Here is a 14,280-nt window from a genome sequence, read left to right as displayed (position 1 = left end):
GTTTCTTTCTGTTGCTAACACCTTGAGTAATGCTAACACCCTGAGTAATTTCTGCAGACAGGGGAAGGGATCTCCTGACCTGACTTAGGTAGCTATCTTTTCCTCCATCTCCTAAGTGAATTTGTAGTCAATGGGATACTAGAGCTCCAGGTACTACCTCAAAATGCTGATTTCGCATGAAGCCTAGGGCTTCTTTGATCTTCTGAATTGTGCTGGGCCCCTTTCGACTGAAGCTGCTGGTTGGCTGTCCTCGATCTAGGTAATCACAGCTTTCCTATGGTAGGAAAAGGACAAAGAAATGGCCACAGTGAGCTTGCTTTGTCTTACCAAACAAAACTGCTTAATACAAGAGGACTAGAAATCTAGAAAGAGTTCTCAGTCCCCCACACTCCCATTCTCTCTCTCTCTCTCTCTCACACACACACACACCCACACCCACACAGTATAGGGCAGAAGATGAGTGGATCCCCATCTTGATGAGGTGGATTTATGGTTCATTTTAAAAACCAAGGATCTCTTTTGGGTACCTGTAAAGAAATGGTTGGTGTAGCAAAGGCATTCCTGTAGATCCAGTCAGCTTCTTCTTCAAGCTCATCATCTTCAGCCCCCTTGACTGGGATGGAGCGGAGCTGCAGTAGATAACACAATAGGGTTAGACTGACCTTATATCCTATCCCACTTAGGGTAAATATATACCACTTTTGGACAGAAACAGGCACTTTTTTTTTTTTTGGACAGGCAGAGTTAGACAGTGAGAGAGAGAGACAGAGAGAAAGGTCCTCCTATCCGTTGGTTCACCCCCCCCAGTGGCTGGCACGGCCGGTGCCGATCCAAAGCCAGGAGCCAAACGCCTCCTCCCGGTGCAGGGCCCAAGGACCTGGGCCATCCTCCACTGCACTCCCGGGCCACAGCAGAGAGCTGGACTGGAAGAGGAGCAACCGGGACTAGAACCCAGGGTGCTGTCGCCACAGGCGGAGGATTAGCCTAGTGAGCCGCGGCGCTGGCCAGGCACACATTTCTAGTATCTAGCCATCATGCTGTGCTAGCATGAAATAATCATTTCATAGATTTGAAGTATACCATTCAAAATACTGTAAGCAACGTGGGCCCTGAGTCAAACAGAATTCAAAGTCCATCCTGGAACCGACTCCATGTCAGATTGCTGCTAGGCTGTTTTCCAGTTCCCCGATGACAGACTGGCAGAAGGCAGAGGCTGCTGTTTCTTACCTGAAACCTCTCAGGCAGGTCAGTGGCTCGGATTTCATTGTCTTGATCTGTGAGGTGGCTGCTTTCCAGCTCACTGGGTTCATACATCTCAAAGATGCTCCTGCGGCTCACCCGCTTCTTGGTGGTTTTCTTGGGGCGTACTCGGATTTCACCCTCGGCCTCGTCATCCTCATACTCATACTCTTCCTCCAGCTCTTCATCATACTCATTGTATTTCTCAAATTCGTCATAGTCAAAGTCCACGCCGAAGATCTCCTGGGCTTCTTGCAGGGCTCTGTGAGGAGAACAGGCAGTTTGGCCCACTTCAAGTGGAGAGAGAAACACAGCCCCTGCAGAGATCCTTCACTTGGCTCAGGGAAACTAAGAAGGTTTGGAGAAATAAATAAAAGTACCACCATGGAGGAAATGGCTTAGCTGGGGGATATTTCTGGGAAAACTAGTGTCTATCAGAGGCTTAAAAGCCCATCTTTGGACTTGCTGGTGACAGGACTCAAAGATGGGCCTATATCCTGCTCGGTGGATCCATCTTGGGTAAAGGCATTAGAGTTTTCCCTTTCAGAGAAAGCAGCCATTGCTTAGTACAAGTTATTTGCAACATGAAGAACAAGAACTGAAAACTGGCAATGTCCCATCTTTGGCAGAGGCCGCTGATACCCTTGACAGCCCAGTCGATGCCTTTACCACTACCGTGTAAGAGACCCCACTCACGCATCTGTGTATCCAGGAAGCTTTTTCCGCCACTTAGGTTTCTTCAGAGGCTGACCATCATCATCCACAATGAAGTCGTCAATATCTGGGAAGGGAAGAAAGGGGTTAATGCTCAGGTGTCAGGAGGCTCCTGAAAAGGTACCTCTTTGGGTCAGATGGCTGGTGGTCATAGCTGAGGGTTGGCTTCTGAGCCTGCTCCTAGGGATCAGGGAATCCCGACACCCATTAAACACTGGCTTCCCTGCCCCGCGCCACATACCTGACTCCTCATCATCTTCTTCCTCCTCCTCTGGAGGAGCCATGGGAGCCTCCACTGCCTCCTGCCCTTCTTCCCCTTCCCCATCCTGGAAGATTTCCTCAGCAATCGCCTCTTTTTCATGTTCCTCCTTTCCATACTCCTCTTCGTCATCGTCCTCATCATCTGACATTTTTTTGACACGCCGGTACTTTTGCTAGGGATGGGAAAAGCTGCCTCATCAGGGTCTGGAGGGATCTGGCACAAGGAGGCCTACTTTCCAGTCTCATTCTCGTCTTCCCAGCAAAACAATGCCAGTCAAGGGAGGGGGGAAAGAACTTGCTGAGTTCAAGGTCCACCCTTGAAACCTGACAAGCTTTCCTCTAACAGGCACCCAGATCTGGGATGCAAATTAAACCTCAATAACACAATGACACTGAACATCGCTGTTTCCAATGCTCCCCAAACTATTCTTTTGTGATGTTACTCCTCTCCCAATGAGACCATTTCAAAGGCTTCTGTTTCACCCCCAGGAACAATGAACACACTTACTCCTCGTTTAACTTTGACACCCAAATTCTCTTCAATGAGGTCGAAATCATCATCCTCCAGGCGGTCGTCAAAAGATGCTGAAGAAAACAAAGTGTTACCCATGGTAACAAGGAGGTCCTTCCCACACTCTAACTTCCACACAGCAGCCTCACCCAGGCAGAGGACAGATCACTCACTGCGTTTTCTCTTCTTATGTCCAACGTCATCTTCAGAATCACCGGAGTCACTACCCTCATCTTCCTCCCCTTCCTCTTCATCATCATCATCATTGATAAAACCTTTCAGGTTGCCTTGCTCGTCCTGATCATCTAGGTTCTCCTCTTCTTCCTCCTCATCTGGAAAACATGCAAATGTGAGACATAGAGACTGGGGAACAGGCTGGGGGTAGGGCAGAGCCACCTGTTGAACCGGCATTATCCAACTGTTATGTTCTTAATGACCTGGATGCCACATGAACTCTTCTACCTCATGGAAAGGTGCAAAATATGGCCACAACTTAGAGCAGCAGCATCTGGAAAGGATGGTTTCTTTCCTACATTCACCATCTCTCCTTAGGTAAGATGATCTTCCTAATTACTCTGGCTCCTCAAAATCATTACCAGAGGCTTCACAGCCACCGATAACCTTGCTTTCCTCAGTTTATAAACTTAGCAGCTATATTTCCTCTTTCATTGACATATTTGACTTTTTTGAGAGACAGCATCTGCTGGTTCACCTTCCAAATGCCCACAACAGTTGGGGGAACTGAAGCTGGGAGCCAGAAACTCAATCTAGGTCTCTCATGTGGGCGGCAGGAACCTAGTTACTGGATTCATCAGTGCTGCCTCCCAAGGAGTATATATTTAGTAGGAAGCTGGAATAAGAAACAGGGACTGAACCAGGTACTCTGCTGTGAAATGTGGGCCTCTTAACCAGCGGGTTAACCGCTAGACCCAACGCCTGCCCTACACCAATTCTTTTGATAAAATACACATTCCCCTTCCCTCCTTTAAAGTCAGTTCATGGTTTTACTCTGCTCATGATTCATTTTTTTTCTTAAAGATTTGGGGCCAATGCTGTGGCTCAGCGGGTTAACTCCCTGGCCTGAAGCGCCGGCATTCCACATGGAGAACGATTCGAGTCCTGGCTGCTCCTCTTTCGATCCAGCTCAATGCTATGGCCTGGGAAAGCAGTGGAAGATGGCCCATATCCTTGGGCCCCTGCACCTGCGTGGGAGACCTGGAAGAAGCTCCTGGCTTTGGATCGGTGCAGCTCCAGCCATTGCGGCCAATTGGGGAGTGAACCATCGGACGGAAGAACTCTCTCTCTCTCTGCCTCTCTTCTTTGTGTAACTCTGACTTTCAAATAAAAAAAAAGTCTTTACCAAAAAAAAAAAAAAAAAAAAGATTTATGTATTTATTTGAAAGGCAGAGAGAGAGAGAGGAAGGGAGGGAACGAGGGAGGGAGGAGGGTCTTCTATTTGCCAGTTCACTCCCCAAATTGCTGCAATGGCCAGAACTGGGACGATCTGAAGCCAGGAGCTAGGAGCCTCCTTTGGGTCTTCCACACAGGTACAGGGGCCCAAGGACTTGGGCCATCTTCTACTGCCTTCCCAGGCACATTAGCAGAGAGCTGGATTGGAAGTAGAGCAGCCAGTTGAACTGATGCCCATTTGGGATGCCAGCACTGCAGGCTGTGGCTTTACCCACTATGCTATAGCACCAACCCCTGTATTTATGATCGTAAAGGGCAGCCTTGGTAGAGAAGTTGGAAAGTAGGAGTATAAATACCAACACTGCTACGTCTGAAAGTGGGAAGCAACACATGTGGATTCCAATTTACTGTTTGTCTCCTCCACTATTGTAAATACCACAATAGCTGGGTGTCCTATTCTTAGTTCCAGGCACAGTGCCGAGCAGACAGGTGCTCAGTATTTTCAAGCTGGTGTCTCACGTGTGAGAACGTCAGTACTCAGCCTGAGCCTTTTATCAACAAAAACCCCGTCATCCAAAGCCTAGCAATAGTGGAGTGAAGCTTCAAGTTCAGGCCTCCTCACCATCATCTTCCTCTTCCACGAATTTCTTGGTGACTCGGGGCACCACTTCGCCGTCATCATTGTATTCTTCCTCTGATTCCTCAGCCTCGCTTTCCACAAAATCAGACATTGTTGCAGCTTCTCAGTCTGCCTGAAGACGACTAGGGAAAAGAGGGAGGTAGAGATAAAAAATAAGACTCATGTTTTTACAGAGGGCTCATTTTTAAACCTGCCCACAAAGAGCTTCTTAGCCATCCGCCATGGCTCTGTCCTCTCAATCATTTCCAATTTGGGAAGAGAGAAGATGGCTCCATCTCTTCCATTTTCCATCCCCTCCAGGGTTGCTCCTCCCATGTATACATACTTTTAAAAAGACGACAACTGCAGTAGACTTACAGACCTTTCAACTTTCTTTCCCAAAGAGTTTGACCTTACTTACCATGTGAGGGCAGGAATGGACAGATGAGGAAAGAAACTAATGTCGGGATAATGGTAAAGGCGGGAGTATGATAGCAGAGTAAGATTATATGACTTGCTTATAGGACATTTGGGATACAATAAATGCCAAATTTATGAAAAGTGCTTTCAAATACAATGTGTTGGGGCCGGCGCTGTGGTACAGGTTAATGCCCTGGTCTGAAGCGCCGGCATCCCCTATGGGCACTGCTTCGAGACCCGGCTGCTCCACTTCCGATCAAGTTCTCTGCTATGGCCTGGGAAAGCAGTAGAAGATGGCCCAAGTCCTTGGGGCCCTGACTCGCATGGGAGACCCAGAAGGAGCTCCTGGCTCCTGGCTTCAGACTGGCGCAGCTCCGGCCGTTGCAGCCAAATGGGGAGTGAACCAGTGGATGGAAGACCTCTCTCTCTCTGTGCCTCTCCTCTCTCTGTGTAACTCTTTCAAATAAATAAATCTTTAAAAATAATACAATGTGTCTGGTTATTAGCAGAATCAAAAGGAAAATTCCTTTTGAACGAATTCAACAATATTCATGAACTTCAGCCTGCTTGTGTGAGTATACTGCCTGGGAACCTCTGGGTGGAAAGTCGGCATCTTAGACCACGATGCTATTTTTATCATTTACCTCCTCTGCAAAAAACTCTGAAAGGCTTCCATGGCCTACACAATAAAGGCAACATAGTCAAATGCAAAGATTGCTGGGCTGGAGAGTAGAAATCAAGTCTTGGACTCATTACTGACTGGCTATGTGAAGTCAAGCCAATTACTGGATGTGTCTAACAAGTCTGCATAGTAGTTTCTTCATCTGGAAAATGGCAATAATACTACCCACCTCACAGGGCAGCTGAGAATAATACAGGACTTAGAGGAAAGAACCTACTTTTACAGTGTTGATCAAGTTTCAATTTGAATACCAGGGCTAATACTCCTTAGCATTTTGTAATTTTGTATCAACCATCTCAACCCCAACTTTATGTGTGTGTGTGTGTGTGTGTTAAGATTTAATTATTTATTTGAAAGGCAGAGTTTGAGAGAGACAGGGAGGGACGGAGAGAGTGAGAGAGGTCTTCTATCTGCTCGTTCACTCCCAGATGGCCAAGAGTCAGGAGCTTCTTCCAGGTCTCCCATGTGAATGACAGGGACCCAAGTACGCGGGCCATCTTTCGCTGCCTTCACAGGCCATTAGCAGGGAACTTGATAGAAAGTGGAAAAGCAGGGACATGAATCAGCACCTACATGGGATGCCGGCGTTGCATGCAGGACTTACCCTGCTGTGCCACAACAGTTCCTGCCTCCCAACTTTATCTTTTATTTCCTTGCTTTCAGACTCATCCAAAGCTTGGAAATGACAGTGGATAACTCCAATTATAACACAGAGTTTGATGGTCCTTGAACAGGACTTTTAAAATAAATAGCACACAGCACAACTCCATTATGGAACCTGAAGCTGGCTGCTGAATAACTCTCAGCCCTACTTCTCACTCTGTGCTTCATGATGGTCTAACGTGTTTATGTTCCCCTCTTCCATATGAGTAAAAGCTCCTGAAAGACAGAGGCCACATTCCAACTGAAGGACTAATAAAAGCCAGGAAAACACAAATGCTCAATTGGGAGGCATTATAAGGCATTTTATGTTTCTGTTCTAAAAAGGAGCATCATCCCTCTAGGTGCTCTGCACAAATTAGAAATTACTAAGTGTTAAATAAATTAAATTACCTTTTCATATTGTTACCATCTTCCCAGTTAAAGACAGCAGTGGGAGAAGAGAGGAGGGTAGCTAATGGCCCCCTGAAATGGTTTAAACTCTAGTAGGAACCCTTAAGATCTATGGCTCTCATTCTCTTGAAAATTACCCTTCCTGATATCACTCAATACCATAACTAATTAACCGAAGATTAACTGAGCGGCGCTGTGGCATAGCGGGTAAAGCTGCCACCTGTAGTACTGGCATCCCATATGGGCCCAGGGTCAAGTCCCAGCTGCACCACTTCCGGTCCCGCTCTCTGCTCTGGCAAAATAGTAGAAGATGGCCCAAGTCCATGCTCCGCACTTGCATGGGAGACCCGAAAGAAGCTCCTGGTTTAAGATTGGTGCAGCTCCAGCCGTTGTGGCCATCTGGGGAGTGAACCAGCGTATGGAAGACTCTCTCTCTCTGCCTCTGCCTCTCTGTGACTCTGTCTTATAAATAAATAAATCCTTAAAAAAAGAAAACAAAACTGAAGGTACTAGGTTATGATGGAAAGGGAGGAACAATGTTCAATTCTGGGCTGAGGTTTCAAATGTCTTTCTTTTCACAAACTCTTCTGAATGCCACCAGGTAAAAGCACTCTGCTGGGATCAGGAAATTTGAAGAGAAGCAGGTCTGTTCTCATATAGGCAACTGTCCAGCAGAGGGAGAAAGATAACTAAGGAACATAAATGAGTTTTACTCATTTTCAGAGGCATATAGAGAGGGCACATAAAGAAAAGTAGAAAAAACCACACAACACACACACAAAACCCAATCCAAACTAGTACAGATCTCTCCTGGGTACTTTAGTTTTTAAGAAAGTACCTTAAGAATGCTGATTATTGGGGCTGGCCCTGTGGCACAGCAGGTTAACGCCTGGCCTGAAGCACCAGCATCCCATATGGGCGCCGGTTCTAGTCCTGGCTGCTCCTCTTCCAATCCAGCTCTCTCTACTATGGCCTGGGAAGGCAGTAGAAGATGGCCCAAGTCCTAGGGCCCCTGGACCTTGGGAGACCCGGAAGAAGCTCCTGGCTCCAGATTGGCACAGCTCCGGCCGTTGCGGCCAACTGGGGAGTGAACCATTGGATGGAAGACCTCTCTCTACCTCTCTCTCTCTGTGTAACTCTGACTTTCAAATAAATAAATAAATCTTTAAAAAGAATGCTGATTATTACACACCTATCACATGCCAGACACTTAACCAATACTCTATTAATCCCTGCCCTGTGCTATAAGTTACAAGATGTCCCTTGCCAGTAAAGCAAGAAACAGACTGAGATATAGTCATCTGTTGAAGTCTTCCATCAACTCGAAGTGGTGAGACATCAGCTAAGATCTGACGCCAATGCCACTGCGGACGGCACTAGATCAGCAATTCTCAGGTGCTCCTTCTTCCTCTCATGAGTGTGCAGTGGAGTCTCCCAGAGCTGCATGATGTGTGGTATCACAGCAGACTGAATGCAGAAACAGATACGAGAATACAGCTAGAGTCTACGAAGGCAGACATTAAAAAGTTTTGGGGGGAATAAAAACAGGAAAAGAATGCTACTAAACTATTTTTGAAAACTACCGTTTCTCATAAAAACTGTTATTTTATTAAGATGTAGGGGTTTACTATTTTAAAATTAACAATTAAAGTGTCTATTATAACTTCTCATCTGATCAGTATCAATAGATATAACTCACATAAACAGAATATCTTTGGAGTCCTAAACAATTTTTTAAGGGTAGAAAATGGATCCTGAGACCAAAATGTTTGAAAGCCACTGTAAAGGCTGTGTAGGGCTGTGACACCGGAAGCTTTGGGGTCAGACTGATGCCCTTTTTATGCCAAGATCTATATCCTTAAGATCATTTAGCCTGAGCATTACCAAAAGCAAATCTGTAAATTTTTGCCACCTGAATCTGGGGATCTAACTTGACTTTTGACATTGCTCCCCCTTGGCTGGCACTGCGGCTCACTAGGCTAATCCTCTGCCTTGCGGCGCCGGCACACCGGGTTCTAGTTATGGTCGGGGCACCGGATTCTGTCCCGGTTGCCCCTCTTCCAGGCCAGCTCTCTGCTGTGGCCAGGGAGTGCAGTGGAGGATGGCCCAAGTACTTGGGCCCTGCACCCCATGAGAGACCAGGAGAAGCACCTGGCTCCTGCCTTTGGATCAGCGTGGTGCGCCAGCTGCGCGGCCATTGGAGGGTGAACCAACGACAAAGGAAGACCTTTCTCTCTGTCTCTCTCACTATCCACTCTGCCTGTCAAACAAACAAACAAAAAACAGACATTGCTCCCCCTCAGTCCTAAATGGAACCATTAAAAATAGATATGGGTTGGCGCCGCGGCTCAACAGGCTAATCTTCTGCCTGTGGCGCCAGCACAATGGGTTCTAGTCCCGGTTGGGGCGCCGGATTCTGTCCCAGTTGCCCCTCTTCCAGTCCAGCTCTCTGCTGTGGCCCAGGAGTGCAGTGGAGGATGGCCCAAGTGCTTGGGTCCTGCACCCCATGGTAGACCAGGAGAGGCACCTGACTCCTGGCTTCGGATTAGCGCGGTGCGCCGGCTGCAGTGGCCATTGGGGAGTGAACCAATGGAAGAGGAAGACCTTTCTCTCTTGGTCTCTCTCTCTCTCTGTCCACTCTACCTGTCAAAAAAAAATAAATATGGGCAGAGCCATCCCATGCACAGCTGGTTTTAATTAGGCTATCAGACCCATGAATTCAGTCTTCCAAGGCCTCAAGACCTTCCACTTAAGTGCCAGTCCCTGCAGCCCAAGTCACAAGACAGAAACAGCCTACTTGCTGAAAGTGATAGCCTTCTTTTGTCCCAGGGCAGCTGACGCTCTGGGCTGCAGGCAGCTTGGGAGGAGAGCTGTTGAGCTCCATTCCCTCCCAATGCCTAGGCTGGCAAGAAGGCACACGCTGTGTGCTATGGCTGGGGAGTGCCTCCAACCTAGCTCCAAGCCAAGACTTCCAGCTGAAGGAGGTGTGCCAGGGCATCCTGACTGGCTGCAACTCGCAGGCACTTGATGTGCACAGTGTGCACAGAGGTACTGCAGCAGCACTGCAGGCTGAGGCTGACAAGCAACAGCCACTCCAGAACACCGGCACTAGCGCTTCCTTCCTCGTGATTAGTGCTAACAGATGACATTTGGGTTGAGCCTCATGGGGTCTGGGTTTCATATTTAGTATTATGCTCTTCAAATTCTCCCCATGTTCACGGGCCGGCGCCGCGGCTCACTAGGCTAATCCTCCGCCTAGCGGCGCCGGCACACCGGGTTCTAGTCCCGGTCGGGGCGCCGGATTCTGTCCCGGTTGCCCCTCTTCCAGGCCAGCTCTCTGCTGTGGCCAGGGAGTGCAGTGGAGGATGGCCCAGGTGCTTGGGCCCTGCACCCCATGGGAGACCAGGAAAAGCACCTGGCTCCTGGCTCCTGCCATCGGATCAGCGCGGTGCGCCGGCCGCAGCGCGCTGGCCGCGGCGGCCATTGGAGGGTGAACCAACGGCAAAGGAAGACCTTTCTCTCTGTCTCTCTCTCTCACTGTCCACTCTGCCTGTCAAAAAAAAAAAAAAAATTCTCCCCATGTTCAGACTAAGTTAAATTTGCAAATGGAAGAAGTCTAGAAGGGGAGTGCGGTGGTGGAGGGAGAAGGTTTCTCCAGGAAGCAGCACAGCTGCAGTGCAAGATGCAGCTCAAAGGGAGAGGCCCGTGGTTACCATGACATTCTCAGGAAGAGGAATGGAGTCAGGATCAGACTGCCACAGGGGAGGCCCTCAGCCGGCTCTCCCTTTGAACAAGTTAAAGGAGGCAATTAAGTGGAGACTACCCGGTAAAAGACCTAGAGTCGCTTAATTCCCCTCACTTGGCAGCTGCAATTAACAATTGCTTTTTTTTTTTTTTTTGCCAGTGTGGGGGGATGGGGAGGTGTCATGCTCCATGCTGGGATTTGGGTATATAAAAATAAGTAAAATACACTTTCTACCCTGGTGAAGTTCACACCACACTTCAAGAAAACTTGTAAATAAAGCATAACTATGACAAAGGCATAACTAATATTGTATTACGTTACATACCAGGATTATAAACAATACAAAGAGGCCAAAGACCTTAGAAAAGGTGAAGCCAGAATGAAGATGCAACATGAGCAAAAGCCTGGGCTCAACAGGGCCTGGGTCCAGGAATATCCTCAGGAGTCTGGTGTGGAGATTCAACCATATGATACTCCACTGGGGCCAGCACTGTGGCACAGCTGGTTAAGCCGCTGCCTGTGACACCTGCACCCCATATCAAAGTGCTGGCTGGAGTCCCGACTGCTCCTTTTCCAATCCAGCTCCCCAGTAATGTTCCTGGGAAAGCAGCAAATAATGCCCCAAGTGTTTGGGCCTCTGCCACCCATGTGGGAGACCTGGATGGAGTTCCAGGCTCCTGAGTGTACCCTGGCCCAGAACTGGCCTTTGTGGCCATTTGGGGAATGTATCAGTGGATGAAAGATCTATCACTCTCTCTGTAGCTTTCTCAAATAAATAAATATATATGCATATATTCCAAAATGTACATCTGATAATGTTGGAATCTTAATAAACAACACTGTTAATAACTGCTCTTAATAAAATAAATAAAATGGGTAAAGCCGCTGCCTGCAGTGCCGGCATCCTATATGGGCACTGGTTTGGGTCCTGGCTGCTCCACTTCTGCTCCAGCTCTCTGCCATAGCCTAGGAAAGCAGTAGAAGATGGCCCAAGTTGCTGGATCCCTATACTCATGTAGGAGACCTAGAAGAAGCTCCTGGCTTTGGATTGGCCCAGCTCTGGCCATAGCGGCCATTTGGGGAGTGAACCAGAAGATGAAAGACTTTTCTCTCTCTGCCTTTCAAATAAATAAATACATAAATCTTAAAAAATAATTAAAACACATTGTTCATTTTCACATTTCCTTGGGGGACAGGGCAAAAGAAGAGCAGGAACAAGTGAATTATGTAGCTAAATTCAGAACCCCCATGACACAAAGAGGTAATAACAGTTACTGAGCCCTGTACAGCACACAGAGTTGCTGCTCTAACATAGGGGTTGGTCAACTTTTTTTCTATAGGGCCTAAGTTGCCACCGTAGCATGCATGAAAGCATAGCAGGGGTTGGTGCTATGGCATAGTGGGCAAAGCCACTGCCTGCAGTGCAGGCATCCCATATGGGCACCGGTTCAAGTCCTGGCTTCTCCACTTCCGATCCAGCTCTCTGCTATGGCCTGGGAAAGCAGAAGATGGCCCAGGTCCTTTGGCCCTTGCACCCATGGGGGAGACCTGGAAGAAGCTCCAGGCTTCAGATTAGTACAGCTCCGGCTGTTGCAGTCAATGGGGATTGAACCAGCAGATGGAAGACCCGCCCACCTTCTCTGTGTAACTCTTTCAAATAAATAAATAAATTTTTTTTAAAAAAAGACAACATGCAGATGAGTGAGAATGGCTTGATTCGGCCACAGCTTGATAGGCTGCTTAGTGACACGCTGATAGATGCGTATAGAAGATCTTTAAAAACCTGATGACGAGGGTACCACAGGATTCCCCTAAGAAGCCAGTCTAACCTGGTTTTGAGGATGTGACCTTAAGGAACAGAGTTATGTGCAGGAGCTGCCCTCTTTGGAGGTGGAGGAGAGTGGTGGACGGGGAACAGTACAGAAGAAGCTTCCAGCACAAAGCTTGCACTGTGGCAGTACACAGAGTGTTAGTTTGGAGAGAGGGAGAACAGTTCTTAAGTAGTAGGAAAAAAAGTCATAAAGATCTTTGTAGGGTAAATGAAGCATCTGGGACTCTGTGCTAAAGGTACTGGAAAACCATTACAGCTAAAGAGCTTAATATACTTGTTAATTCAACAAATACGGATTTAATTAGTGCCTGCCACATACCAAACATACATAAGACAAAGTTCCTGCCCCTAGGACACCTGTATTCTGGTGCTCAGACAAACCACAAACAATAAAATAAAGTGCTAGGAAGGAAATGCACACCCTCACTTCGGAGAGCGTGAATTTAGTTAGAGTAAGAGGTCAAGAATGGGAGGATGTGACATGCACAGCTGGGGAGAGAGGTTCTGGTAGAAAAAGTAGACAAGAGATATGTAAGTGATGTCCTTAGGCCAATGTGACTGGAGCATCGTGAAGGCAGCAGATATGAGAGGCTAGGCTTGTTCTTCAGAGCATGAAGGCCACAGACATGATCTGACTTGCCGTGATCCTGCCACGTGGAAAACAGACTATCAAGGATTTGAGAGGTAATGGGGAAAACAGAGGATACTGCTCTGGTAGTACAGGCAAAAGATGACAGTGGCTTGGAATAGGGTGGAGGCACTGGAAATGGAGAAGACAGATTCTAAATAGATTTTGAGGGTAGAAGTGGGAGGACTTACTGAGACCGAGGAATGGGGCTAGTAAGGGACAAGAGTCAAACATGACACTCAGAGGGCTGGCTTTGGTAATCACATGGATGGGTCTACCAGTGAGTTGGGGAAGATCAGGTTTGCAGTGATGGGAACATCAGAATTTTCTTTTGATTATGTTGGCTTGGGGTGCTTACGTGATATTTAGGAAGACAACATCCTGTGGCAGAGTGTCAGTTTGAGTTCCAGCTACTCTGCTCTGATTCTGCTTCCTGTTAATATGCCTGGGAAGGCAGTGGGAGTACTTGGGCCCACACCACTCACGTGGGAGATCTGTTGGAGTTCCTGGGTCCTGGCTTCAGTATAGCCTAGGCCTGGCTGTTGCAGCCATTTTGCAAGTGAACTGACAGATGTTAAGATCTCTATCTCTTCCTCTCTCTCTGTATGACTCTGCTTTTCATATAAATAAAGCTTTTTTATTTAAAAAAAAAAAAGATACCTACATGGAGGTAACTGAATAGGCATTCTGAAGTATGATTTTGGAACTGAGAGAAAAGAGGGTTGGGCTAGAGATTTAAACTTGGGAGTTACCAGATTTCTAATGGTAATTAAAGATGGGGGACTGGATCAGCTAAAGGACGCATGTAGAATACTCAGGACTAAACTGAGAGAATCCAACATTTAGAAGTTAGGTTGGGAGCAAATGTGGTTAGCCAAGCACAGTGGGAAGGAACAGCCAGATAAATGGAGAAAACCTACCAGCTAGCAGCGAGGCCTTAGGAAAGCCAAGAGTTTCAAGAGCAACTGTGTTGAACATCCAGAAACTGAGGAAGAACAAAGTAACCACTGGATTTGGCAACACACAAATCACTGTTAACCTTGACAAGATCAAGAGAGGTCAGTCTGGTGTAGGTAGAAAACAGTAGAGGCCGGCGCTGTGGCTCACTAGGCTAATCCTCTGCCTGCAGCACCAGCATCCTGGGTTCTAGCCCCGGTTGGGGCGCCA

The 14,280-nt window shown here is 47.5% G+C and overlaps 1 protein-coding gene across 1 annotated transcript in view; it reads right to left on the bottom strand.

Annotated features, from left to right (window-relative positions):
• The window catches only part of SUPT6H (SPT6 homolog, histone chaperone and transcription elongation factor), a 38,396-nt gene that overhangs the window by 21,683 nt on the left and 2,433 nt on the right, over positions 1-14,280 (bottom strand). The window contains exons 2-9 of the mRNA XM_008271024.5: positions 4,758-4,897; positions 2,899-3,057; positions 2,723-2,799; positions 2,195-2,387; positions 1,936-2,020; positions 1,228-1,501; positions 528-629; positions 158-274 (exon numbers count right to left, since the gene is read on the bottom strand). Coding sequence (XP_008269246.2) covers positions 158-274; positions 528-629; positions 1,228-1,501; positions 1,936-2,020; positions 2,195-2,387; positions 2,723-2,799; positions 2,899-3,057; positions 4,758-4,866 — 1,116 coding nt within the window. The 5' untranslated portion in view covers positions 4,867-4,897. The remainder of the gene's footprint in view (positions 1-157; positions 275-527; positions 630-1,227; positions 1,502-1,935; positions 2,021-2,194; positions 2,388-2,722; positions 2,800-2,898; positions 3,058-4,757; positions 4,898-14,280) is intronic.

The sequence above is a fragment of the Oryctolagus cuniculus genome, chromosome 17 (genome assembly GCF_051225735.1).
Source record: "Oryctolagus cuniculus isolate XC-2025 breed Fujian yellow rabbit chromosome 17, ASM5122573v1, whole genome shotgun sequence".
Lineage (NCBI taxonomy): Eukaryota > Metazoa > Chordata > Mammalia > Lagomorpha > Leporidae > Oryctolagus > Oryctolagus cuniculus.
Note: the sequence above shows the minus strand (reverse complement) of the source record. Positions and strands in the feature narration are given on the sequence as shown.